Raw genomic sequence first — 25,340 nt, forward strand, 5'->3', positions numbered from 1 at the left:
TACTTACCTTTACTATCGGTTTGCAACATGGCAGCGCGCATGCGCAGAAATGTTACAATGTCGGGATCGGTGGGTGGAGCCTCCAACCAGTTTTACTACCGGTTCTATAGAACCGGTGCGAACCAAGGGCAACCCACCACTGCCTGAAACCCATATTTTCCATTAAAGCTGTAAACATGGTTTTGAATTCTAAACAAACCAAGCATTGATGCAAGGTCTTTGCACTTTAAAGTGTAGCTAAGTGATGATGAGGTACAATTGTTTTTATAATAAGTTAAAAAATAAGGAGTTTTATGCTAGTACATAATGTATGTTTCAATGCCAGGACCATGTTATCTGTCCCCTTAACATGTGGGAATGTTATGCATTGGTTTCAGTCATGAGCGCTACTGTACCACTGCTGAAGTAAACAGTGTCAAACTAGGTGGAACATAATCTCATCAAGAATATTAGGTAAATAAACAAGAATTTTGGATCTGATTTAAAGCATTCATGTGACTGTAATCAATCCATGACAAGTGGCAGTCTGTGTTAAGAATATATAGCATTACCATCAAGAGGCTCAATGGTGAACCATCTAACACATGCGTGTCCGACATTTTGGCTTGCCTGGGCTGCCTTGAGTGAAGAGGAATTGTCTTGGGCCACATATAAAATATATAATATAATGTATATAAATCATGTAATAATGTTAAAAGATTATGATCTTATGGTACCACATGGACATGCCCAATCTAATGCATGGATACGATGTGTACAAATATCACCTTCTATTGTAAGAACATACTGTAGAGCTAGGTTTTCCATGCTGCTAATGCTTTCAATTTAGCAATAGTTAGGTGGGTTTTTTTGTTATCCAGAGAAATATTAATATGGCTTTAGTTTTGATGTGCAAGAATGGGTAATATCTTTTTTAGATGCAAATGCACAAAATGTTGATGTTTTATTTTATGCCTAGCACTTAGAATTAGAAAAATAACCCTTTCTACATACACAAATGAAATGCAACAATTTTCCTGTAATCTAAGAAAATCTTACTGAATTCAAATTGTGGTATTCTCATACTCCTCAGTGGGTTTTGCAGTTGTTATCATGTCATACATATGGAGTTCTTAATGCTAAGTGAACTGGAAGCTAAATGCTCTACAGATTTTTAAGTTTCCTGATCTCTCCTGGGACAAAAAAATAGAGTCATTGAGTCAAAAGGGGAACAAGTAATGGTTTGAATGCTGGTGGGGGAGGAATGTGAAGAGAGAGTGTATGGCAGGCAGACTTGTGTATCCTGTTGCTAGGAAACATCAGCATTAAATACAGTGTGCTAATTGGCTAGCTTGCAGGGCCTGGGTACCAGCCCGGGCCTGCTACACAGCTGTTTCTGCTGCCTGGTTGCTAAGCAACTACATCCTCTACCCCCTCTTTCCCTCCCTCCCTTTGCTTCTGGCACCTAATTGTCTACTTTTGCTGCTGGTGTTGCTGCTGGGTACCAGTCTGGGCCTGCCGCTCTGCTGTTCTCCCTAGGGGTCGGAGATGGAAGTGGGGGGTGGTAGAGGATATGTCAGCAATTAATGGAGCAGAAGTGCACATTCTACAGAAGGCTGGCACCTGTGTCCCCTAATCTCTCTCCACCCTCAAAAATCCTTCTGTTCTGAGCATACATCAGGTGCCTCCAGCTTCAGTTTTTGCTAAGCCCATAAGGACATATTTTTAAAAAATATATTGGAATTGAGAAACCTTTGTTCCTTTAAATGAGGACTTGCAGGGACAATTGAAAGATAATATCCCTTTTCTCAGGACACTTTTTGTCACTTGTCTTCATGTTGCTATTCATTGCTTTCTGCATGCCTACTTGGCAGGGATGAGGGAGAAAATAATGTTTTAAAATACAGCTCTGTGAAAAACTATTGAAAGTACAACTAATTGGACTATTAAGACAGGCTGAAAAAGAAAAACAAGATACATGCGCAGATGAAAAGCAAACCAAGGTCGTCTTGACAATGCTTTTCCTCAGAATGTATATTCCTACATTGTTCCTTATATTGTCAATGTTCAAAATAGAAGAGTATCATAATAGTTGTGAGATGTGACCATTGGATTAACGGCAGTTCAAGCCATTGCAATCAGACATTCTACTGGTACTGTTGAAATGTTGTTCTGATTAGGTAGCAAAGGAGGATATTGTTACTGTAACTCATCAGATTTTTTTAAAAAAAGTAATTTGTCAGTCATCCCAAATGGAAAGAGGTATATCTTTTGATGTGAACAACTAAATGTGCACTCAAACTCCAGTGACACTGCATTTGAGGTAGCATAATGTGATAGAAAAAAATCTGTCTGACTTTTAATTGCTTGTTTACAACATGCAAATTAGAGCTTGAGGCTGGGTGAAGATTGACATATGTATTGAAGTCAGTCATCTCCTTGTGTAAATTCTGCTTGCCTACTCCTCAAAAGCTTTCAAAGGACAAAAGAAACTGCCTTAAATTTATTTTAACATTTGAGTGTCCGATTCTGAATTATTTTCTTACTTAGGTGCCTATGACCAATGATTACATTTTTTTTTTTTTGGCTTGGAACAAAAATATAAAAGACAATAGAAAATAAAGAAAATGAATTCTTTTTTTGTATCAATAAAGAACAATTCTTTTTTTAAAATAGTAAACTGTTTCAAGCAATAACGCTAAAATTCTCTTGCAGTTAGAAAATAAGAGTTGTACAATAACTCATTACTTTGCATCTGTTATTTTATTAAGACATCCCAGGATTTTTTTAAAATTGAAATGAATTGGAGGCACATATAAAAATGAAAGGATCTTAAAAGAAAACTGAAATAGATTTTTTAAAATTAATTTCTATATAATTGGTTCAATAATCATATTTTCCCATGCTGAGGCTCTGTTTTTGATTTTTAAGTGTGAAATGTATTCATCAGTTATGCCTTTCCTCTCTCTCCCCCTACATCCATGTGACTGTTCCTTTGCAGGAATCAATAGGTGTGCAGAGTATGAGTTGGATTTACATAGAGGTAGTCCTTGATTTACAATCATTTGTTTAGTATCCATTAGAAGTTACAATGAAAAAAGTGACTTATGACCCCTTTTCACCCTTACAACTCTTGCAGCATTCTCGTGGTCACGTGATCAGTTTTTGTGGCCTTCTGACAAACAAAGTCACTGAACAACCATGTTGCTAGTTTAACAACTGCAGTGATTCAGTTAACAACTATGGCAAGAAAGGTCATAAAATGGGGCCAAACTCACTTAAAAACTGTCAACGGAAATGTTGGGCTCACCTGTACTGGGTAGGATGGAATTAATGGTGGATGTCCCTTAAAAAATTCTTGAGGTGTCAATGTCACAAGCACTCCTTCAAATGAAAGCATTCATAAATTATAAACAATATTTTTATGCAAAATGATTTTGAAGGTGGCTTGTTTTTTTCAAGCTTACTAATTTTGTAGTATGAGCTAGTAAACTTTGCAACAACCTGGTACAGTCTTAGAAAAATAGATGTGCAAAGAAACAAGGTAAATAATCCCTGCTGACCTGGCAGGGATTACGGAGACCTGGTTAGGCCAGGAGGGAGGAGTTCCCCTTGTGGAAATGTGCCCGTCAGGTTTCTGTGCATTCCATCAGCCAAGGACTCAGGGAAGGGGTGGGGGAGTGGCAGCAATCATTAGAGAAAGTCTTTGCCCGAGGGAGGCCACTGTTCCTCAGATAGCCGGATGTGAGTCCCTCCTTGTGAAGTGGGGTCGGGGGATTCAGATGGGCCTACTGATTGCGTACCTGGCTCCCTGCCACGTAACAGCGGTCCTGCCTGAGCTGCTCGACATTATAGCCGGGGTGGTGGTGGAAACCCCCAGACTTATTGTTATGGGGGATTTTAACCTGCCATCTGCTGGTGAGATGTCGGAGATGGCTCGGGAGTTCATGGCTTCCATGACGGCCATGGACCTGACCCAGGTAGTTCAAGGCCTCACCCACTTGGGGAATCACACTCTGGACTTGATTTTTGTCTCTGATCAGTGGCTGAATGATCTAAGAATAGGGGATATAGACATCAAGCCCTTGTCATGGTCTGATCATTCTCTCCTTCACATGGACTTTCAAGTCACTTCCACCCACCGCAGGGAGACGGAACCAACCAAATGGTTCCGTCCCAGGCGCCTGATGGACCCCGAAAGGTTCCTGATGGAGCTTGGGCCATTTTCTGAGACTCTGGCTCACAACTTGACTGAGGACCTGGTGGTCGCCTGGGACAGGGCAGCTACTGGGGCCTTGGACCGCGTTGTGCCTTTGCGGCCTCTGACTCAATGCCGATCTCGTCTAGCTCCTTGGTTTTCCAAGGAGCTGAGAGAGATGAAACGTCGGAAAAGATGCCTGGAGAGCGATTGGAGGACAAGCCGATCTGAATCTGACCGAACACAGGTGAGATCTTATATTAAGACCTACCTAGTGGCGATAAGAGCAGCGAAGTCTAGCTACTTCTCCGCTCTTATTGCATCTGCAGAGAACCGCCCAGCTGCGCTGTTTAGGGTGACCCGCTCCCTACTTCAGGTGGGGTATGGGAAGTTCCCTTAAAGGGTCGAGCTGAGGATTTTGTACAATTCCTGCATGATAAAGTCGCTCAGATTCGGGAAGGCCTGGACTCCGATTGGGTAGATCCAGGGGAGGAGATGGGGGCAGGTCTTGAGAGCGTTATCTGGGAAGAGTTTGACTCTGTGGCTCCTGAGGACGTGGACAGGATTCTGGGCAAGCTTAACGCTGCCACATGTTTATTGGACCCGTGTCCCTCCTGGTTGGTACTGGCCTCCTGGGAGGTTACACAAGGCTGGCTCCAGGGGATTATAAATGCTTCTCTGAGTGAGGGTGTCTTTCCCGCCGCCTTGAAAGAGGCAGTTGTGAAGCCCCTCCTCAAGAAGCCTTCCCTGGACCCGGCTATATTATCAAATTATCATTCAGTCTCCAATCTTCGCTTTGTTGCGAAGGTTGTTGAGAGTGTGGTGGCACGACAACTACCCCGATACCTGGATGAAGTTGTCTATCTGGATCCGTTCCAGTCGGGCTTCAGGTCATGATATAGCACAGAAACGGCATTGGTCGCATTGGTGGATGATCTCTGGAGGGCTCGGGACAGAGGTTGCTCCTCTATCCTGGTCCTATTAGATCTCTCAGTGGCTTTTGATACCATCAACCATGGTATCTTACTGCACCGGCTGGAGGGGTTAGGAATAGGGGGCACCGTGCTTCAGTGGTTCTCCTCCTTCCTCTCTGACCATTCGCAGTTTGTATTGGCAGGGGGGCAGAGGTCGACCTCGAGGCACCTTATTTGTGGGGTGCCGCAAGGGTCAGTCCTCTCACCCCTTCTATTCAACATTTATGTAAAACCGCTAGGTGAGATCATCCGTGGTTTTGGGGTGAGTGTTCATCAGTATGCGGATGACACACAGCTATACATCTCCACCCCAGACCACCCCAATGATGCCCTTGCTGTGATGTCCCGTTGCCTGGAGGCCGTGCGGATCTGGATGGGGAGAAACAAGCTCAGACTCAACCCCTCCAAGACCGAGTGGCTGTGGCTTCCGGCGTCCCGGTATAGTCAGCTAGTACCATCACTGACAATAGGGGATGAGATCTTGCTCCCCACAGAGAGGGCCCGCAACTTGGGTGTCCTCCTGGATTCACGGTTATCTTTAGAAGATCATTTGACGGCCGTGGCCGGGGGTGCCTTTTATCAGGTTTGCCTGATCCGCCAGTTGTGTCCCTTTCTGGATTGGGACGCCTTGCTCACGGTCACTCATGCCCTAGTTACCTCCCGTATGGACTACTGTAATGCTCTCTACATGGGGCTCCCCTTGAAAAGCACCCGGAGGCTCCAACTGGTCCAGAACGTAGCCGTGCGGGTGATTATGGGCGCAGCTCATTACGCCCATGTAACACCTCTCCTACGCGAGCTGCACTGGCTCCCGGTGGTCTTCCGGGTGCGATTCAAGGTGTTAGTTATCACCTTTAAAGCACTCCATGGCTTAGGACCTGGGTACCTACGAGACCGTCTTTTGCCACCAATAGCCTCCCACCGACCAGTTCGTTCTCACAGGGAGGGACTACTCAGGGTACCGTCAGTCAAATTATGTCGACTGGCGACTCCCAGGGGGAGGGCCTTCTCTGTGGGGGCTCCAACCCTTTGGAATGAACTGCCCCCGGAGATACAGAATATCCCTGATCTCCGTGCTTTCCGCCGTGCCCTCAAGACCCTGATGTTCCAACAGGCGGGGCTAAACATACGAACATGTGAATGATTTTTTAAATGTTATCTAATTCTGGGTTTTATTTAATTGACCAAACTAAGTAATAATTTTAATTAGCAATTTTATGATGTTTGTGTGTCTATATTTTTCTTGACTGTACACCGCCTTGAGTCCTACGGGAGAAAGGCGGTATAGAAATATAATAAATAATAAATAAATAAATAAATAAATAAATAATAAAAAATAGAAAATATTCCATTCCATTTCCACAAGAGATCCTGCGACATTCAAACTTAGTTTTGCCTGAAAGCGACCACCACTTTCAGAACGTACTGCTTTCAATGGTGGCAGGCTTTTCTTTTCTTTTCTTTTCTTTTCTTTTCTTTTCTTTTCTTTTCTTTTCTTTTCTTTTCTTTTCTTTTCTTTTCTTTTCTTTTCCTCTTTTCTTTTTTTTCTTTTCTTTTCTTGGTTTCCTTGTTTGTGTTTTATCACTACTACTCGCTTCCCAGAGTAAGGTGCTACAAGATGAGTGACTCTATAAATATATATGGCTAATTAACTTTAAAAAAAAAATCCCATCACTATATAAAAATAATTTATTAAAGCAATTTTACAAATTATTTTTGATTTGTTCCTTGTTGCTTAATGCTTAAGGCTTCTGCTTCTTCCCTGTCAAACATGGCCTAAAAATCCATAATGTGAAATGTCTGTCTGTCATCATCTACCTACCTACCTACCTATCTACAATCATCTGTCACCTATTAGTTTGGTATAGCCATCCAGCCATTGTGATTCTGGCCAATATATATAATAAAATAGAATACAGGCTACCACTTAAATTAAAACAAAAACAAAATAAAACTACAAAATGGCACAAAGCATTTAGAGAGTGCATTAGTTAACCATCATACAACTATCTAATGGGCTCTGCTTTAACACAAGATCCCCAAGTTCACTATTAAAACCATGCTTTGAGGGCCTTCTGAAAGGCCAACAGGGTTGGACCCATCTTACCTCAGGAGGAGTGATGTTCTGCAGGGTGGGGCTAGAGCAGAAAAGCAGTTGGCAAAGTAGAGGTGTGATGTGTGCAGCTTTTGAAGCATACACAACAGCCCATGCTGCTGCATTTTGGATTAGCTGAAGCTTCTGGATACTTTTCAAGGGAAGTCCAATGTACATGGCATATTAAGAAGTCCATCCAGGAAGCGACTAGACATGAGTGACAGAATAGAATGGGCACAACTGGCACACAACATGAAGCTGTGCAAAGGTCCTTATGGCTACAATTGTCACCTGCTCTTCAAGCAGGAATCATGACTCCACAAGAAGCCCCCACCTCCACCCCAGATTGTGCCCTGGGTCTGTTTGGGGCAGGGTGACCCCATCCAGCACCAGTTGCTAAAGCCCAGATTCAGAAGGCTCTAAAGCCCAAAGATAATCAGTCTTTCCATGTTTTGTTGAAGCTTGTTGTTTTTAATCTTTTTTACTTTTTTATTAAATTTTTATGCCATCCATCTCATCCAGACCCCCACAGCCTCCAATCACTGAAAAAGGACATCGGCAGTATCAGTTAGCTCATCAGGAAGAGAGATACAACTGGATATCATCAGCATACTGATGATACCTCACCCCATGGCGATGAATGATATCACCCAGTGACTTCATGTAGTAGATATTAAACAGGAGTGGAGGTTTTTGTTCTGATAAGGGGGAAAATGTATTCTTTCTAAATCAGCACTCTATAAGGATAGAGATATACCTAATAGGAATAATGCACTGTGTAGAATACCAATCCTCCTTAGTATTCCCCATATTTAGTCTTATATCTGGATTCTTTTCTCCTCTTTCCTTTTCCTTGGAATGACTTGAACCCATTATAGTAGTTCTTCCAAACTGATGCCCTCTAGATACATCAAATTACAATTTCATAACACCCAGTTGGCATGGCCACGAGGCTAGAGAGTTGGTAGGAATGGAATCATTTAAACACATCAAAGAAAGATAATGCATTATTTATTAGATTTCTTTTATCCTGCCTTTATTTCATAAGTAACTCAAGGCAATGAACATAATATTCCCTCCTCCTCCTATTTCCTCATAACAACAATCCAATGAGATGAGTTGGCCCAAAGTCACCTAGCTGGCTTTCATGCCTAAGGTGGGACTGAAACTCACCACCAGTAGTACTTTAATCACTACACCAAATTGTCTCTCAGTAGTGCTCTAAATACTCATCTCCCCTTTTCTTTTGAGATATTCTATCTCTTTATTTTGTTTTGTTGTTATGACCGCTCTGATGGGGGTAAATTAGCCTTTGCTGAAATCTGTGGGTTAAGGATTGCTTTAAATGCCTTTTAAAGGACACATTTTCCTTTGTCTTTACATTTTTGTCTCTCTACAATATCCTGTAAGCAAGCCTGCAGAGCCCGGAACACAGAGACATTTTCTGACATTTGGCAGCTAGCAGCTCATGTTAACAAAGAAAAGGACTGAACAGGAAACTAGTCTCTATGCTTGGCAAAGTCATTTTGCCCCTGGAGCTCAGATATCATAGATGTTAAAGGTATACCAGAAACTGAGAAAAGAAAATGTGTTTATGGTTGGTTACCATGCAGCATATCAAATCATGGGTGATACATTTTTTGGGGTTAGCAAAATTGAAATCCTTCTAATTAGTTCATTCAAGTTATTGAATTTATTGGCTAGATTTTAACTTGAATTGGGCATCAAGGGAATGTATTACTACCATGACAACCAGAATGCAAAATTTCTCCATCACTTACCTACAGTGTTAAAAACTCAAGTTGCTGTAGGGAACAAAGAATTTTCTCTCACAGAAGATCTATAGCTGCAGGGCTGTGAGGTGGGGAGGGCATTTCTCACCATAAGCAATGGTTGCTGGGAACTGTGGTTGAACAACAGCTAGAGGGGGATGGTTTCTTCACTTTTGGACTAGAATTAGGAAGAACATCCTCATTAAAAAAATCAATTTATAGTTAACTTACTTGTGTCTTAGAAAACAGGTTTGGCCTAGTTACATTCAAATCAAATGTGGGGTATGTGTGAAGATGCAATTCAAAGAGACAAAATAGTGCAGGAGGAACGCTGACTTCTTTCCAACAAATCCTTACCCCAATAATGTATCTGCTTAGATAATAACTATGTGCTGTGTTTAGTGTTGCACTGAGAACTAAATCACCTGCTTTTTGAATGTTGCTTTTTATGTCTATCAATATGAGCACACATAAATTTAATCATTTATGTAGATGGCTAGCTCAGTCCTTCTAAGGGCAGTCTCTTCGCCTATGAGTTTACAGCTGAATTTTATATAATGATTGGTTTCTACATTTGTTTCCTACTGAAAAACATGTACATTATAAATAACTTTATACACTAGAGCTACCCTGTCATATACAGTTTTACATAGCTATCCAGGGAGGGGGAGAGGGAGGGAGAGGGAGAGGGAGAGAGAGAGAGAGAGAGAGAGAGAGAGAGAGAGTTGAAGCATGTGTTGCTTATGTTTTCTTTGAGAGTGTTTATGGCATTAAGGGTCCTTTGTGTATCAGTCAAAACTATAACAACAAGCTGCATTCTTAAAATGGACATTCTTTATATAATTTTGTCATGGGGAAGGACATGTAGTGAAATCATATTTTCACTGTCAAGTTTTTTGGGTCCTGCTGAATCTTCTCATCACTCTAAAGCTAATGGACTGCGTTATTTTCAACATTCAAAAGAACAGCCAAATTTGCCAGTGCTTTCCTTTCTGTCTTCCATTCTGTTGAACCTGGCAGATCATCTGATATTGCATCTTCCATCTTGTGTGTCTGAAAGCCTTCTGCTTCCATTTCAAGCTCATCGACACCCAATGGTTAGATTCCAGGGGGTAGGGAACCAATACAATGTTGATTTCTACACAATCTCCCTTGAATGTCTCCTTCCTTTGTATCAAAGATTCATTTGCTCTACCAATCTTGAAACTGTTGCTTCTCCTTCTCTTGCTAACCTCTCAACTCTAACTTTTGAGGTCTGTTCCCAGAGAGGCACTCAGTGGTCTCTGTCTCAAAAGCAAAGATGGTGGGACAAAGCTCCATCCTAAACTAATCCTACTTTCACCTTCACTCTCCCATTCTTTGATGACAATGTGGAGATTGTGATCATAGCACCAGTCTTCTGTACTTTAAAACAACTATCTGCTTTTTACAGGATCTTATGTGCCCCACATTTTAGACATCAAATCTGATGTTCTATCCAGGTGTATCCTGATATATTTCCACTGCAGTGGCAACTATTTATAGCCCAGTACAAACTTCAGATCTGGGCATGGTTCCCACGTAGCATTTAGATCACTTTTTAGATGGAGATTCCTATAACTGATTCTTCATCAGAATAATCAACACTCTCATTTGCTGATCTGATTTGAGAGGTTTTCTCTTTCAGAGAAAAATTAAATCTACACCAAGCCAGTCTTACCTACAGCATGTTCCCTCATATTAGAATTAAACCGACTGGTCTTTACTGTGTTATCCTGCCTTTATGCCTGTGCCTGTTCAGAAATTTGCACTTTCAGCTCTATTTCCAGAGGGTTGGGGACTCTTGAATGAAACCACTTTTATACAACATTACAGCATTTTGATAATTTATACAGAGTCCAAGACAAAGGTTGTTCCTCCTTGTTTCGACATCCACAACCTAATTCTGCCAGTGTGAAAGTATCTCAGTCTATGTGAAATACCATCAGTATTTTGCCTCCCTGTATAGAGCAGTTTGTAAACTCAACACAATGGGGCAGAAGCTTAATTCTTCTGGAGACTTGGATTAGGGTAGCCAATTACCAGCCCTGTCTGACTAATATCAGCAATTTCTTATGGGTGAAAGCTTTGCCCCATTTCAGCAATCTGACAGATGACAAGTAAGAGGTCATCAATGTGTTTTGTAATGAGGCCATTCATATTGCTAAGCAGCAAATTAATACAGTCAGGCATGCGGGTGTCAATGCTTCTAAATTCATGGCAGAATCTGTCAGTCAAACCTTATGCAAAAGTGTGAACAATATCTGCCATTAAAAAAAGGTTATTTAATTCCAATTCCAGGTACTATCCTGGAACAGAAATTTGTATATGGTTCTATGCCATATTGACTTTTGGAATTGTTTTATATATTGCAAGTATTCCTCATATCGACCCACCTTATAGGTTGGAACAATATTTTGTCAGGTATTTTTTAAGCCACATTTTTTGGGGCAGAACTAGAGTCGGTGCTTCACTATGCTTATTATTATTATTTTTTTGCCATTGCTATATTTGTCTTTTTTTCTTTTCCCATTTGTCCATCAGATTGGATCTTTCTCCTGTTTCACCACCACCACCACCTACCGTATTAACATTACTATTAATAAGTTTCAGCAATATGAGATGTTTGTTCATTGTATTTCTCCCGCTCTGTTTTTAAGTAGGTTTTGAAAAGAAATTTCTAATTCCTTTCTTCCCGGGTATTTAGCTACTTCAACATGGAGTTTGTCACTAGTTATTAATATTTAAGCCCTTCAGTCCCATAGTTCTTTCTCATATGCACGAATAAGAAACATCACAGTGCAGAAAAGCCAACTCTCCCCCCCAACTGTGCCTTTTTGAGTAGTCATTTCTGACTACCCAATTCAGGAATCTTCCCTGTGTGGATTGGACATACTTCAGTACCAGGACAGAAATTGCAGTCATTTCAATTGCTGGGTTGGAATGCTGCATAGCAGGTGAGACTCCTTTCCAGTATCTTTGCTGTGGAATGGCTTTGTAAGTGCAGACGCCCTATGTGGAATTCACAAAGGCATGTAAAAAAATCTTTTCTGCAGGAAGACATTACTACAAATCTCACTTTTGGGGAGCTAAAGCAAGGAGCCTTTTCATTGTGGTGCCAACATTGTGGGCTCCCTCTCTGTGCATCTTTTGCAAGCTCTTTGAGACTGGAAAGCTTTCCCTTGATTTGAATTGTGGCTGCCTTCTTTTTATCTGTCTTGTTGTAATGCTGCTATGTTTTTATTTTTGTGGGGGGTGCTTTATGTGCTTTTGTAGGGGGTGCTTTTTGTGCTTTTGTAGGGGGTGCTTTTTGTAGAGGGTGCATTTTTGTACTGTATTTGAGCTGCCAAGAACGTTGATTGTGGTGGCATAGAAACAAGTATATTGCATAGTTGCATTAAATTAGACTATCATTGGCTGATCAAACACACAGTGAATGTGGGAAAAATATGAAGGAGGGGGATTAAATAAAATTCTCTCTACAATTGTTTTCTGGAGGAAACATCTTATCTAGATCCGTTCCAGTCGGGTTTCAGGTCTGGGCACAGCACGGAAACGGCATTGGTCGCGTTGGTTGATGATCTCTGGACGGCTCGGGACAGGGGTTGCTCCTCTGTTCTGGTCCTGTTAGACCTCTCAGCGGCTTTTGATACCATCGACCATGGTATCATGCTGCACCGGCTGGAAGAGTTGGGAGTGGGAGGCACTGTATTGTGGTGGTTCTCCTCCTTTCTCTCCGACCAGTCGCAGTTTGTGTTGGCAGGGGGGCAGAGGTCGACCTCGAGGCCTCTGGTCTGTGGAGTGCCGCAGGGATCGGTCCTCTCGCCCCTTCTGTTCAACATTTATGTGAAGCCGTTGGGCGAGATCATCCGTGGCTTCGGGGTGAGATACCATCAGTACGCTGATGACACCCAGCTGTACATCTCCACCCCAGGCAACCCCAACGATGCCCTTGAAGTGATGTCTCAGTGCCTGGAGGCTGTGCGGATCTGGATGGGGAGGAACAGGCTCAAGCTCAATCCTTCCAAGACTGAGTGGCTGTGGCTCCCGGCATCCCGATATAGTCAGTTGACTCCATCACTGACTATTGGGGGCGAGTCCTTGGCCCCCACAGAAAGGGCTCGCAATCTGGGAGTCCTCCTGGATATGCAGCTGTCCTTGGAGGAACATCTGACAGCTGTAACCAGGGGGACCTTTTATCAGGTTCGCCTGATTCGCCAGTTGCGGCCCTTTCTTGATCGGGATTCCCTGTGCACAGTCACTCACGCCCTCGTCACCTCTCACCTTGACTACTGCAATGCTCTCTACATGGGGCTCCCCTTGAGGGGCACCCGGAGGCTCCAGCTGGTCCAGAACGCAGCAGCGCGGGTAGTGATGGGAGCAGCATGGCGCTCCCATGTAACACCTCTCCTGCGCGAGCTGCACTGGCTCCCGGTGGTCTTCCGGGTACGCTTCAAGGTGTTGGTTATCACCTTTAAAGCGCTCCATGGCATAGGGCCTAGCTATCTTCGAGACCGCCTGCTGCTACCGACGACCTCCCAGCGACCCGTGCGCTCCCACAGAGAGGGCCTCCTCAGGGTGCCATCAGCCAAACAATGTAGGCTGGTGACCCCCAGGGGGAGAGCCTTCTCTGTGGGGGCACCTACCCTCTGGAATCAGCTGCCCCCAGAGATAAGGAGAATCTAAGACCTCAGTGCCTTCCGCCGTGCCCTTAAAACCCACTTTTTCTAGCAAGCCGGGCTGGCTTAGGAAGAAATTTTTTAAAAAATTTTTAAATGTTTAATTGGTTTGTGGTTTTTTAAATTTTGGGCCAAATTTATATAGATTTTAATTGTTTTTAATATTTGTATTTCATGTTTTTAATTCTGGCTGTGCACTGCCCTGAGTCCTCAGGGAGAAGGGCGGTATATAAATTGAAAATAAATAAAATAAATAAATAAATTACTTTTGGTTTCCTAAACACAGAATTATAGGATTCTGTGAATTATGTCATCTAATGAAGGAGGATATAGTGGAATAATGGAGGAATGAAACAATACAATAAGGGTGCAGATAAACAGTAAGAAGGTAAGAGCATCTGGGAATGAGCAGATTGTTTTATGACCGATCCATGCCATTTTTATCCACTGGACAATGCCATTCAAATATAAGCATTAGTCCAAAAAGTATGGCCCATCAATATGGCACACCCAGATTCTTTCTAAAAGAAGAAATAAAAATATAAAGAGATATCAAAAGCAAAATAAAGTTTGCAAAGAATGATGTACTTCAAGGACATCCCTAGATAAAAAATATCTAGCTCACCAAGTAAATCATGGGGGAAAGCCTTTTAGAATTCTTAACAACTTTTGCACCAGCGGCAGAGTTTCATACTCATTTGATTATTAGATTACAGATTATTTTTTATTTTAACCCCGTTTTATTGAGCGTGTTCCACTTTGAGATCTGTTGATCTACAGCAGCTTAGAAATACTTTATCAATAAACATAAATTCCTTTGTGCCCTCCTGTAACTTTTTATCCTCTTGAAGTCATATAGTTAAAATGCCTTGTATAGCCTTGTTGAATATGCAGTACTCCACTCACTGAATGAAGAAACATGTAAATTGGCAGGAAGATATTTTCAGACCTTCAGTCAGTTTGCTTTAATTGTAAGGAAGAGCCAGATAGTTCACATCGCATTTGGTTAGCTACTGGAATAGCCCTCTCCAGTGACTGATTCCTATATCTCAGCCAGGGAAGGCACCCCAAGGAAGACTGCTGACATTGATCTTAGGGAATGGTTGGTAATAGCTAGGGGGAAAAAACCCATATTTATTCTGGCTTTATAGGTTAATACCAACAACCTGAATTGGAACTGGGTAAAAAAACCTTATTAAACTTGCAAAATATACTCTCATTATCCAACTATAATCAGCACTCTGGCTGCATCATTTTTGGACGAAATATTTTAGGCTGTTTTCAAGGGCAGTTGTATATGTATAGCATGTAGCATTAATCTAAAGAAAAGTTTATCAGGACACGGATTACTGCAACGAGACCTATTCACACAGAGCAATACAGCCTAAAATGTGTATTATTCTACAGAGGATGTGTGTATCTAATGATAAAAATAGAATTAGAAGCTACAAACTTGATCCTCCCTAAATGAAAGTACAATAATAGCACTTCTGTCTTGCCTAGATTCAGCTTCAGTTTCTTGGCTTTCATCCAAACCCTCAGTGCAGTCAGGTGCTGGTTCAGCACTTCTACCTCCTTACCTGGAATTCCTGAGAAAAGAGTAAGAACATCTGCGTGCAGATGACACGTTCCTCCGCATCTCCAAATGATCTCCTTTGTTCCCTTTGTTCCCTGTGGGTGTTCTATAACATGGGAACCTTGGAGAATTCGCCCCCATTTGAATGTCAATGGGTTGAGTAGAAATCCTCCAGGACCACCTTTGGAGTTAGCCATGTCAACCATTACAAAGCAGTTCATCCTGACCTATATAAAGAATTTTCTCAGAAGGATACCTGAATGCACCAGAGAAGTCTAAGAGAATGGACAGGGTACATTTCATGTATCTCTTTCCTAAGAAAGACAATCAGAACAGAACAGCATTACAGATTTGGAAGGGACCTTGGAGGTCTTCTAGTCCAACCCCCTGCTCAAGCAGGAGGCACTATACCATTTCAGACAAATGGCTGTCAAATCTTTTCTTAAAAACCTCCAGTGATGGAGCACCCACAACTTCTGAAGGCAAGCCATTGTTAATTGTTCTAACTGGCAGGAAATTTATCTTTATTTCTCCTCGATTAGTTTACATCTATTGTCTATGGAGATTCTCAGCCATCCAGATCATGGTTGTCCCAAAGGTGCTTTTTCAAGAGGCAACTGGACTTTCTGGGTTTTTTTCCTTGAAGACATTTCGCTTCTCATCCAAGAAGCTTCTTCAGCTCTGACTGGATAGTGGGGAATGGAAGGATTCTTCTGGGCTACTAGGATAGTTTCGGCGCCAAAACCAGATCTAAAAATTATAAAAGTGAATTTAAAACTGCTTAAAATGAATCTAAAAAAAATTAATTGATTAAAGAATATATGAAAAAATAACATATAAAAGAGTGGTAATCAATGTACAAAGTCACTGACTGGACCAATTCCATTAAAAGTCACTACATTCTGTAGATTATTTGTTTATGCTTAAAAGGTCAGTAAAAGGGTCACAGTTTTAAGTGAAGTAAAGAGTGCCTTTCGGGCATCGCACAATTTGTATTTTAACCATTATTTGAATATTTACCAATTCCCATGGATTAATATTGTTTCCTTTATAGTAAATAATTTGTTCAGAACTGTGCAGAAATTGCAAAGAAAAAAATGCTTAGAAGGTTTCTAAGTAATGATGCTGATCTGTCCAAATCAGAAGTCTAATAATCAAAATGCCATGAAAATTATGTGTACATGCATATGTTTACTGCCTTTGCATTATGAGTCCACTGGAGTTGGGTAGTCAATAAATTTAATCAATGAAAATAATAATGACGATGACAACAATAACAACAACAAAACAATAATATATTACTTATAGAAGCTTTAGGAATGCACAATGAAGAATGCCAAAACACATTTGACTTTCAAAGTCCTTTCTTAGGACTTTGCTGCTGTGTGAGGTGCTACCAATTCTCCAGTCCCAAAAATTATAGCTTACAAAATGTTGTGTGCAAGGACTTCTACAGTACATATGTAAACACAAATACAGGATGGCCATGACAATGAGAATTAAGTGCTCTGAATACCTGGTGTAGAATATAGCATTGCAAGTTCAATTTACCTTTGCACAGGAAATTATTATAATCATTTGCAGGTTCAGGACAGAATCATGTCAGATGTTCTTGTTCAGACAGTAACCATTACATGCGACAACCACTTTCAATGGGTTATGGAATGTTGGTATGAATGAGAAGTGTGCCTTTTGTGCAAATTTTGCTTTCAACATTAACAAGACTTCTATAATCTCCTCTGCAGGTGAGAAGCCTTACAAGTGTTCATGGGAAGGGTGTGAGTGGCGTTTTGCACGAAGTGATGAACTCACACGGCATTACAGGAAGCACACGGGAGCAAAGCCCTTTAAGTGCAGCCATTGTGACAGGTAACAGTTACTATTTTCTCTCACATTTTATCCCACTTCTTAATACAAGAAGTGCTCCCAAATCAATTAAGATATTATGATGATGATTGGTCCCACAGTCAGCCAGACGATTAGACTGGATTTGGCATTTTTATCCACCCATCAAGTTCTTTCTAAAGACCTCGGAAAGGCAGATGTTGTTTGATAGTGTTTTAAAAAGTGGCAGGATATAAGCTGATCCAAGTAAAGCTGCCTTTTGCAATTGACTTATGGTAAATTTGTGAATCCTGATGATGTTCAAATGGTGCGTCAGATGTTTTGGGATTGCACCCAAGGTACCTTTTACCGTTAGTACTATCTTCTCTTTCTTTAGCTACAGTTGTTCTACTTCTAAATCGCAGGTCTTTGTATTTTTTGTTACTTTCTCCGGTTATTTCTTTTAATGTGCTGTCTCTGTCTTTTGACATCATTATTATTATTTAAATACAGCATTTATTTTTGTGAAAACATACTGACTTTTTCTTTCAAATGTACAGTTAGTTTGTACTTTTATGCACTTCTCTGCACAGATTCTAAAGAAAAGATAATATATACTGCAACTCCTGGATTCACAGCTACTGCTCAAAGAGCAGGTGGCAGATATGCCTAGGAGGCCTTTGCCCAGGTTCATCTGGGGCACCAGTTGCACCCTTTCTTCAGTTGGGTGGTCTCCTTCAGTCTGTAACTCATACTCTGATCACCTCACAATTGGTTATTGCAGTACATCATATGTGGAGCTGCCTTTGAAGAAGGCAGCTGGAAGCTACTGTGTTTCTCCAAAAAGATGACCCACCTTGAAAAGAAGCCCTATCATGTCTCTGAGCGCATGTGATCAAATTAAGCCCCACCCACAAAATTAGCTCTAATTAAGACTCCACCCACCCCAGGATGCAGGAAGTGGGGTAAGGCACACAGGTAAAAAATAAGCTAGGGACGCGTTGGGCCGCGAGATGCGTGTCTTACCTTTCCGGCACCATCACGTTCGTTGCCGTTCTGTCCAGGGAGACACGTTGTAGAAAAATCTTTCTCGCAAGTTCAGCCAAACTCCTTGAACTTGTGAGAAAGTTTTTTCTACAACGTGTCTCCCTGGACAGAAAGGCGAGGAACGTGATGGTGCTGGAAAGGTAAGACGCGCGTCTCGCAGCCCAACGCATCCCAGCCCAATGGCAACAGCAGCCTGGCTGCTTCCCTTCCCCACCGTCTCTTTATTGAGAGGGGTGGCAGGTGGGGCGGGGGAGAAGTGAGATGCTTCTCTCCCACTCCACCTGCCATCCCCAAATTGCACCCTAAAGGGGGAGGGTGGGGGCAGGTGGCTAAGTGAGGGGCAGGAGCCCTGTCATGCCCGGCCGGGAGTGGGGGAGAAGAGACAGCAAGGGGAGCCACGTCTCGCTCCACGCGTCTCACTTCTCCCCCGCCCCACCTGCCAGAAATGAGTCTTTGTGAGACTCGTCACGCCACTGCTGCTGCCTCATAGAGCAGGACTCTGCAAGGCTTGTGCCGTTGCATGCGGGAACTGCAGCACAGCCGCGAGGTTCGACATACTGGCACAGCCACGAGCAGCAGGACGCCAGCTGTGCCAGTATGATGAAGCTCGTGGCAGTGCTGCAGTTCATGCATGTAACGGCACAAGCCTTGCAGAGTCCTGCTCTATGAGGAAGTGACGGTGGCGGGAGACATCAGGGCAGCGGCCAACGTGAAGAATGGGGAAGGGAGGCGACGGCAGCAATGGGACATCCAGTCCCACTCATCACCTCCTGCACCCCCAAAATAATAAGACACCCCTCCCCCCCCCGATAATAAGGCCAAGCCCTTATTTGGGGGTTCAAAAGAAAATAAGACCCTGTCTTATTTTGGGGGAAACACGGTACTTACCAGGCCTCGCAGACCTCGACACCTGCCTCGCCTTCTTCTGTGGCTGCTTCTTCTGGTGGCTGCTTACCCTGGGCACGCATCGCTCTGGCCTCCATTTCATCTTTAGATGCCTGCCAGAAGATATCTGCAGCCAATAACAGAGCTCCGGATCAGTCCACAGAAGAAGTGGGCCAGCAGCGGGCTCCTACTGGGTGGGGCTGTCTGTACCACCGCCGCAAGGTGAGTCAATAATTAGAACCCTCCAAAAAGAAGGCCTGGTCGTTTTTTCAGGGGTCAAAAGAAAATAAGACCCAACCTTCTTTTTGGAGAAACACGGTTTAAAATGCAGTAGCGTAAATGGCATCTGTCAACATGCCCATGGATCGCCAATGCTATACAAACTGTATTGGTTGTCATTCAGCTTCCAGATCTAATTCAGGGTGCTGTTTATTACCTACAAAGCATTGTATGGCATAGGGCCTGGATACCTGAAGGTCAGTTTATCTCCTATCCTTTCTGCCTGTCTAGTACATTTTGGCAGAATGGGTGAGCCTAGGTCCCCACTATTAAATGTTGTCATTTTATGGAACTAAGGAAGCATGCCCTCTCCATCATTGCCCCCACCCCTCTGGAACAGCATTCCCCCAGAGATAAAGACTATGCCATTTCTCCTGGGGTTGCGGGAAGCACTTAACACCTAGCTTTGGTCCTAAGCTTGGGATGGGTGCATTATTGTTGTTTATTGGGTTGAGCAGGGGAGACTGTTTTGTTTTTGGTTTGTGTTGTTTTTGGATAATTTTACTCTAGGCTGTTTATGTGGTTTTATGTTTTACCTGTTTTATGGATTGGGGGAGGGGTTGTATACTACCCAGAATCCCTTAGAGTTGGATGGCTATAATAAATAGCTAGTTTTCTTGGTGCACTCTCTCTTTTTTTTATAGGCATTATAGCAATGGTTCTCAACCTTTTTTTTCACCACAGACCACGGGTGAAATGCTCCCGGTTCGGATGGAGGCAGGTGGTTCAGAGAACCGGTAGCAAAAATCCCTGCCCCCCCCCAATCTATCTATCATCTATCTATCCTATTTCTAAACCTCCCATTTCCCTCAGATATACAAATATACAGCAGATTTAATAAAATAGGGAATGTATATAAATGTATATTTATGGGGGGGAAATCTATTAATGAAGAACAGCTACTTGTATGATATTTATTAGGAAAAATACAATTATTGAAAAAATGCAGATATTAGGGAAAATATTCAGAGAAATCCTTATAGTATTTATAGAAACATTGAATATGTTCACAAATAGATGGATATGCAAACTGGATGGAATGAATTTAAGCAAGAATAGGCAGTGCCGCATCCAGGGATGTTGCATCAGATTCTACCCCCTCCCCCTGCCGTCTTTTCAAATTTCCTTAATTATCTGAAAAGAAAAACATGAATAGCAAAACAAAATGCTAGCTTCCTGAGAGTGACCTGTGACTAGAGGTGGCGGTGGTTAAAACAAACTTCCACAATACTGTTACTGGGAAATGGATGTCTTTATCCCTGTGTGTCTCTGTGAATGCTGCCTAATGTCAGCCATTTTATATTCATCTAATAAGGTTCTTATGAAACATCTATAACGTGCTTTCAAAATATGTCCATTAGTCCCCTAAAATGCCTACTTTTTTGCTAAGGATTGCAAAAGTGAAAAATTGGGGGAAAACATATTAACAAATTGATCCCTAATCAAAGATGAAGCCAAATTGCAAACCAGTCTTAAAGTAAATAATCAGCCTCCAAATCAGATACATAAAATGACAAGTGTTTTGGTTTGTATTTTTAATGAAAGGCACTGAAAGAAATAAAAAGCCATATTTAAAATTGCTGCATCTTGAAATGTTAAGAATTCAAATTATAGGTTGGCCTTATTATCCACTTCTGCCTTGCAGTTGCATATTATCAAACCATACATAGTATAACTAAAAAAAAATTCTACACATGTGCTAAAGTCCATCTGTCATTGTAGTAAAAAAATCACAGATCCAATGAGAACCTTTTCTGCATATACTGAAATCTTGTTTCAGTGTACCAAGCGTGGATATGCAGAGCTTCAAAAAACTAAATGACAACTGCTGACTATACAGCTACAACCACAAAAATAATATCATGAATAAGTTAACAAAGATGCAGATTTGATCAAAGCAGTAATAGGAAATGCTGTAATAAATAACAGGGAAAGTGTTAAATGTTCCTGATTTAACAATTAACTCCAGTATGAAGTATAAAGCAAAACTAGAAAGAAATAAAATAATAAAATACAAAAGCAAAACCCAAAACTGTATTCATTACCTGTGGGATGAAGATAATTATGAATTTTTCTCCATGTTGCACAAACACACACACACTTACTTTCTCTTAGTCTATTTATGAGAGCAGTGAAGCACAGGTGCTCACAAGGTGACTTTGGGTCAGTTGCTCCTTTACAGCCCAACCTGTTTCATAGGGTTATTTCTTCTAGAGAAAAAGAGGTGAGAAAGCTATATAATAGCTGAATGAAAGGCAGGATGTAAATCTCACACATTAATATTATATGAATATACAACTGTATACTTATTATTTAGCTTTATGAACTCACATATGTAGGTAAGAGATTATGCTAGAACTTATTAAAGTTCTTTATATTTTAGAAATCTGATTTAGAAATCTAAAATTGAAAACTTACTTCATTGTTTACTTTAGTTATCCTGGCATATTGCTGATAAAATAAAACCTTTAATAGAGTTTTGGGTAATAAAACATAATAGGTCTGTCTTTGCTAAACAAGCTATAGACTATACCTAATTGGAAATACTGACTATGCCCAGTCTAAAACCAAGGTCCTATTGAGGGACTAATCAAATAATATAGCTACATCTGGCTTTGACATACTTTAAAATCCTATTTATAAAAGTAGCTTTCTGTGCAGATTTTAGAAAATTACCCATCCTTTGTCATACAGCCTCAAGCCCATTGCTATAATAAGAAAATGTTTATAATACAATCAAACCTCTATTTCCCTCCTAAGCACACGAGATTGCCAAAACCCATGCACGAAGAAGATGCATTCGAAAGAACCAAGTCTCCTGTTTCTTAACAGGAAAGAAATCTGATCTTTTTTCACCTCTCTCTTCTGAGGTCTTTTGCATTACCAATTAACTGTCCTCCTCCTGCTATCTGCTTGCACTGCCTTCCTTTGCTTTTTATCTCTGGACCCTTGACTATACTTAGTTTTCCCATAACAAACTTAACAAAAATTAAGCTTTGCTTAATTTGGTTAACTAAAGAAATATTTTCTTTCTCTAGTTTAGGAGCAATGGAAGAATACTCAGACAATTGCCATTTCATTGATGTTGATGGAAATAATAATAACTTGAAATAGTCAGAAAATTGTATTCTTGGAGTGGAATTTTCTTGTTAATCTTTATTCTTAAGAGGAATCCACACACATTACAAGAATTCAATTCATTCCAACCTTTTCATTGCTACAATCAATCCATGCTGTATTACTTCTATCACAGTGTTAACTGATTTGTTGATAATACTGATATCTCTATTCCACAGTAACTAGTATGGGAGAACCACACTAATTCTGCACCCCCAAGAAGATTCCAACTGTATTATTAAAGAAGAATAGTTTGTGCTATGTGAATATTTATATAAACATTTATATTTATATTTCAAACCATGGCACCTTGATATGGATGTATGTCACATTTGCCATTTGAAATTTCTTACATTTCCTCTTAGGATAGTGGCCCCTTTAGACTGTAGTGTCAGAGATACACAGATTGATATGAGGATAAGAGAAAGTTGATTCTGATTGATCCTTTCCTCCCCCACTGACATACATTGCATTTTTAATGGACTAGGCTAGTTTCCAAAATATATGGTAAGAGAGTTGACTTTGTGTTCCTATCTTTTCAGTTGCTTTAGAATGAGCTAGGCAATTATTCTCAGGATTTCTTCATCCCATCTTTTTCTCCCTTTTTCATTTCACTTTCTAGATCAGAATCTTCCTGCATTATTTTTTTAGTGGAGTATAGTGATGTTAATTAAGTTCCACATGTTTTCTGGGGAATCCTAGATCCAAACATGACACACATTATTTTCTTCTTCTTGAATGCTGCCTCCTAATGGGTGTGTGTGACCACGATGCTACTTTGTCCTTTCATGTTCATGTACTTGTTTTCAACCATGTTTTCATGGCACAGTGGTTTCCCATTGCCTTCTAAACCGCTGTTGCTTTACTGTGGTGGTATATTTCATCCCTGCCGTTGTATTAACTGCAACAGCTGTTGCAGACTGCATATATTAACTTGTAGTTGCTATTTATTTATTTATTTATTTATTTATTTATTTATTTATTTATTTATTTATTTATTTATTTATTTATTAATCAAATTTCTATACTGCCCTACTCCCGAAGGACTCAGGGCGGTGAACAGCCAAGATAAAATACAGATAATACAAATATTAAAAATCCCTTAAAATTATTAAATATTTTGGCCGAAACACAGATTAAAACACCCATTTTATAAAATCACGAATTAAAAAAATTTAAAAGAGGAGAGTTAGACCAGGCCAGCTTGCTGAAATAGAAAAGTTTTGAGAGCACGGCGAAACGTGCGCAGGTCCGGGATCCTCCGTATCTCTGGGGGGAGGTCGTTCCAGATGGTAGGTGCCCCCACAGAGAAGGCTCTCCCCCTGGGTGCCGCCAGTCGACACTGTTTGGCCGACGGCACCCTGAGGAGCCCCTCTCTATGGGAGCGTACTGGTCGGTGAGAGGCTATTGGTAGCAGAAGGCGGTCTCATATATACCCTGGTCCTAAGCCATGGAGCGCTTTAAAGGTGGTAACCAACACCTTGAATCGGCCCTGGAAGACCATTGGGAGCCAGTGCAGCTCGCGCAGGAGGGGGGTCACATGGGAGCACCACGTCGCTTCCATAACCACCCGCGCAGCCGCATTCTGTACCAGCTGGAGCCTCCGGGTGCTCCTCAAGGGGAGCCCCATGTAGAGACCATTGCAGTAGTCCAAGCGGGAAGTAACAAGAGCATGAGTGACTGTATTTAACGAGTCCCGATCCAGAAAGGGACGCAACTGGTGAATCAGGCGGACCTGATAAAAAGTCCCCCTGGCCACGGCCGTCATGTGCTCTTCTAAAGACAGCTGTGAGTCCAGGAGGACACCCAAGTTGCGAACCCTCTCCATGGGGGCCAATGACTCGCCCCCAATAGTCAGTGATGGCACCAACTGACTATATCGGGATGTCGGAAACCACAGCCACTCGGTCTTGGATGGGTTGAGCCTGAGTCTGTTTCTCCCCATCCAGATCCGCACGGCCTCCAGGCACCAGGACATCACTTCAAGGGCATCATTGGGGTGGTCCGGGGTGGAGATGTACAGCTGAGTATCATCAGCGTACTGATGGTACTTCACCCCGAAACCACGGATGATCTCACCCAGCGGCTTCACATAAATGTTGAACAGAAGGGGCGAGAGGACCGACCCTTGTGGCACCCCACATACAAGGGGCCTCGAGGTCGACCTCTGCCCCCCTGTCAACACAGACGGCGACCGGTCAGAGAGAAAGGAGGAGAACCACCGTAGGACGGTGCCCCCCACCCCTAACTCCTCTAGCCGGTGCAGCATGATACCATGGTCGATGGTATCAAAAGCCGCTGAGAGGTCTAATAGGACCAGGACAGAGGAACAACCCCTGTCCTGAGCCCTCCAGAGATCATCAACCAACGCGACCAATGCCGTTTCCGTGCTGTACCCAGATAGAATAGTTGCTCTTTATCAGGGATATGCTTATTTATTTGCGGTATTACTTCCTAGATCACAACACTATTGTTAGATACATGCAACATATTTGTCAAGTCAATAGCATATCTAAAATATTACCACTACAACTGCTAGTGCTGCTGTTAACTGTCACAACTGTTTTTGCAGCTGACCATATCTGCTATCTCTTATGCCATCCAAACCCCAGTGGAGGCACCTGGTAAACTCAAGGTTAGGACATTTTCTTGAATCCAATCCATCTTTTGGAACTGTGTGGATAAAACAGGAGAGGAAAGACATATTACTAGTCTAAAAAGAAAATATAATAAGATTAAAATAGAATTACAGTAGTACAATTTTATCAGCGAAGGACAGTCGGAAGGCTCTATAAGTATTGTTGCAACATCTGAGCCATTATCTGAGTTAGCACTCGGTATAAATGTAAACTAACTCGTAAGCTTGATGGTTTTCCTCTTACCAAGAAGGCTACATA

The 25,340-nt window shown here is 41.8% G+C and overlaps 1 protein-coding gene across 2 annotated transcripts in view; it reads left to right on the forward strand.

The window, feature by feature from the left end:
• KLF7 (KLF transcription factor 7) overlaps positions 1-25,340 on the forward strand; it is a 75,581-nt gene that overhangs the window by 43,243 nt on the left and 6,998 nt on the right. For both annotated transcript variants that reach the window (XM_070956792.1, XM_070956791.1), the window contains one exon: positions 17,037-17,160. In XM_070956792.1, coding sequence (XP_070812893.1) covers positions 17,037-17,160 — 124 coding nt within the window. The remainder of the gene's footprint in view (positions 1-17,036; positions 17,161-25,340) is intronic.

The sequence above is a fragment of the Pituophis catenifer genome, unplaced genomic scaffold (genome assembly GCF_029215685.1).
Source record: "Pituophis catenifer annectens isolate HBS135680 unplaced genomic scaffold, rPitCat1.0.hap2 SCAF_1, whole genome shotgun sequence".
Classification (NCBI taxonomy): Eukaryota; Metazoa; Chordata; class Lepidosauria; order Squamata; family Colubridae; genus Pituophis; species Pituophis catenifer.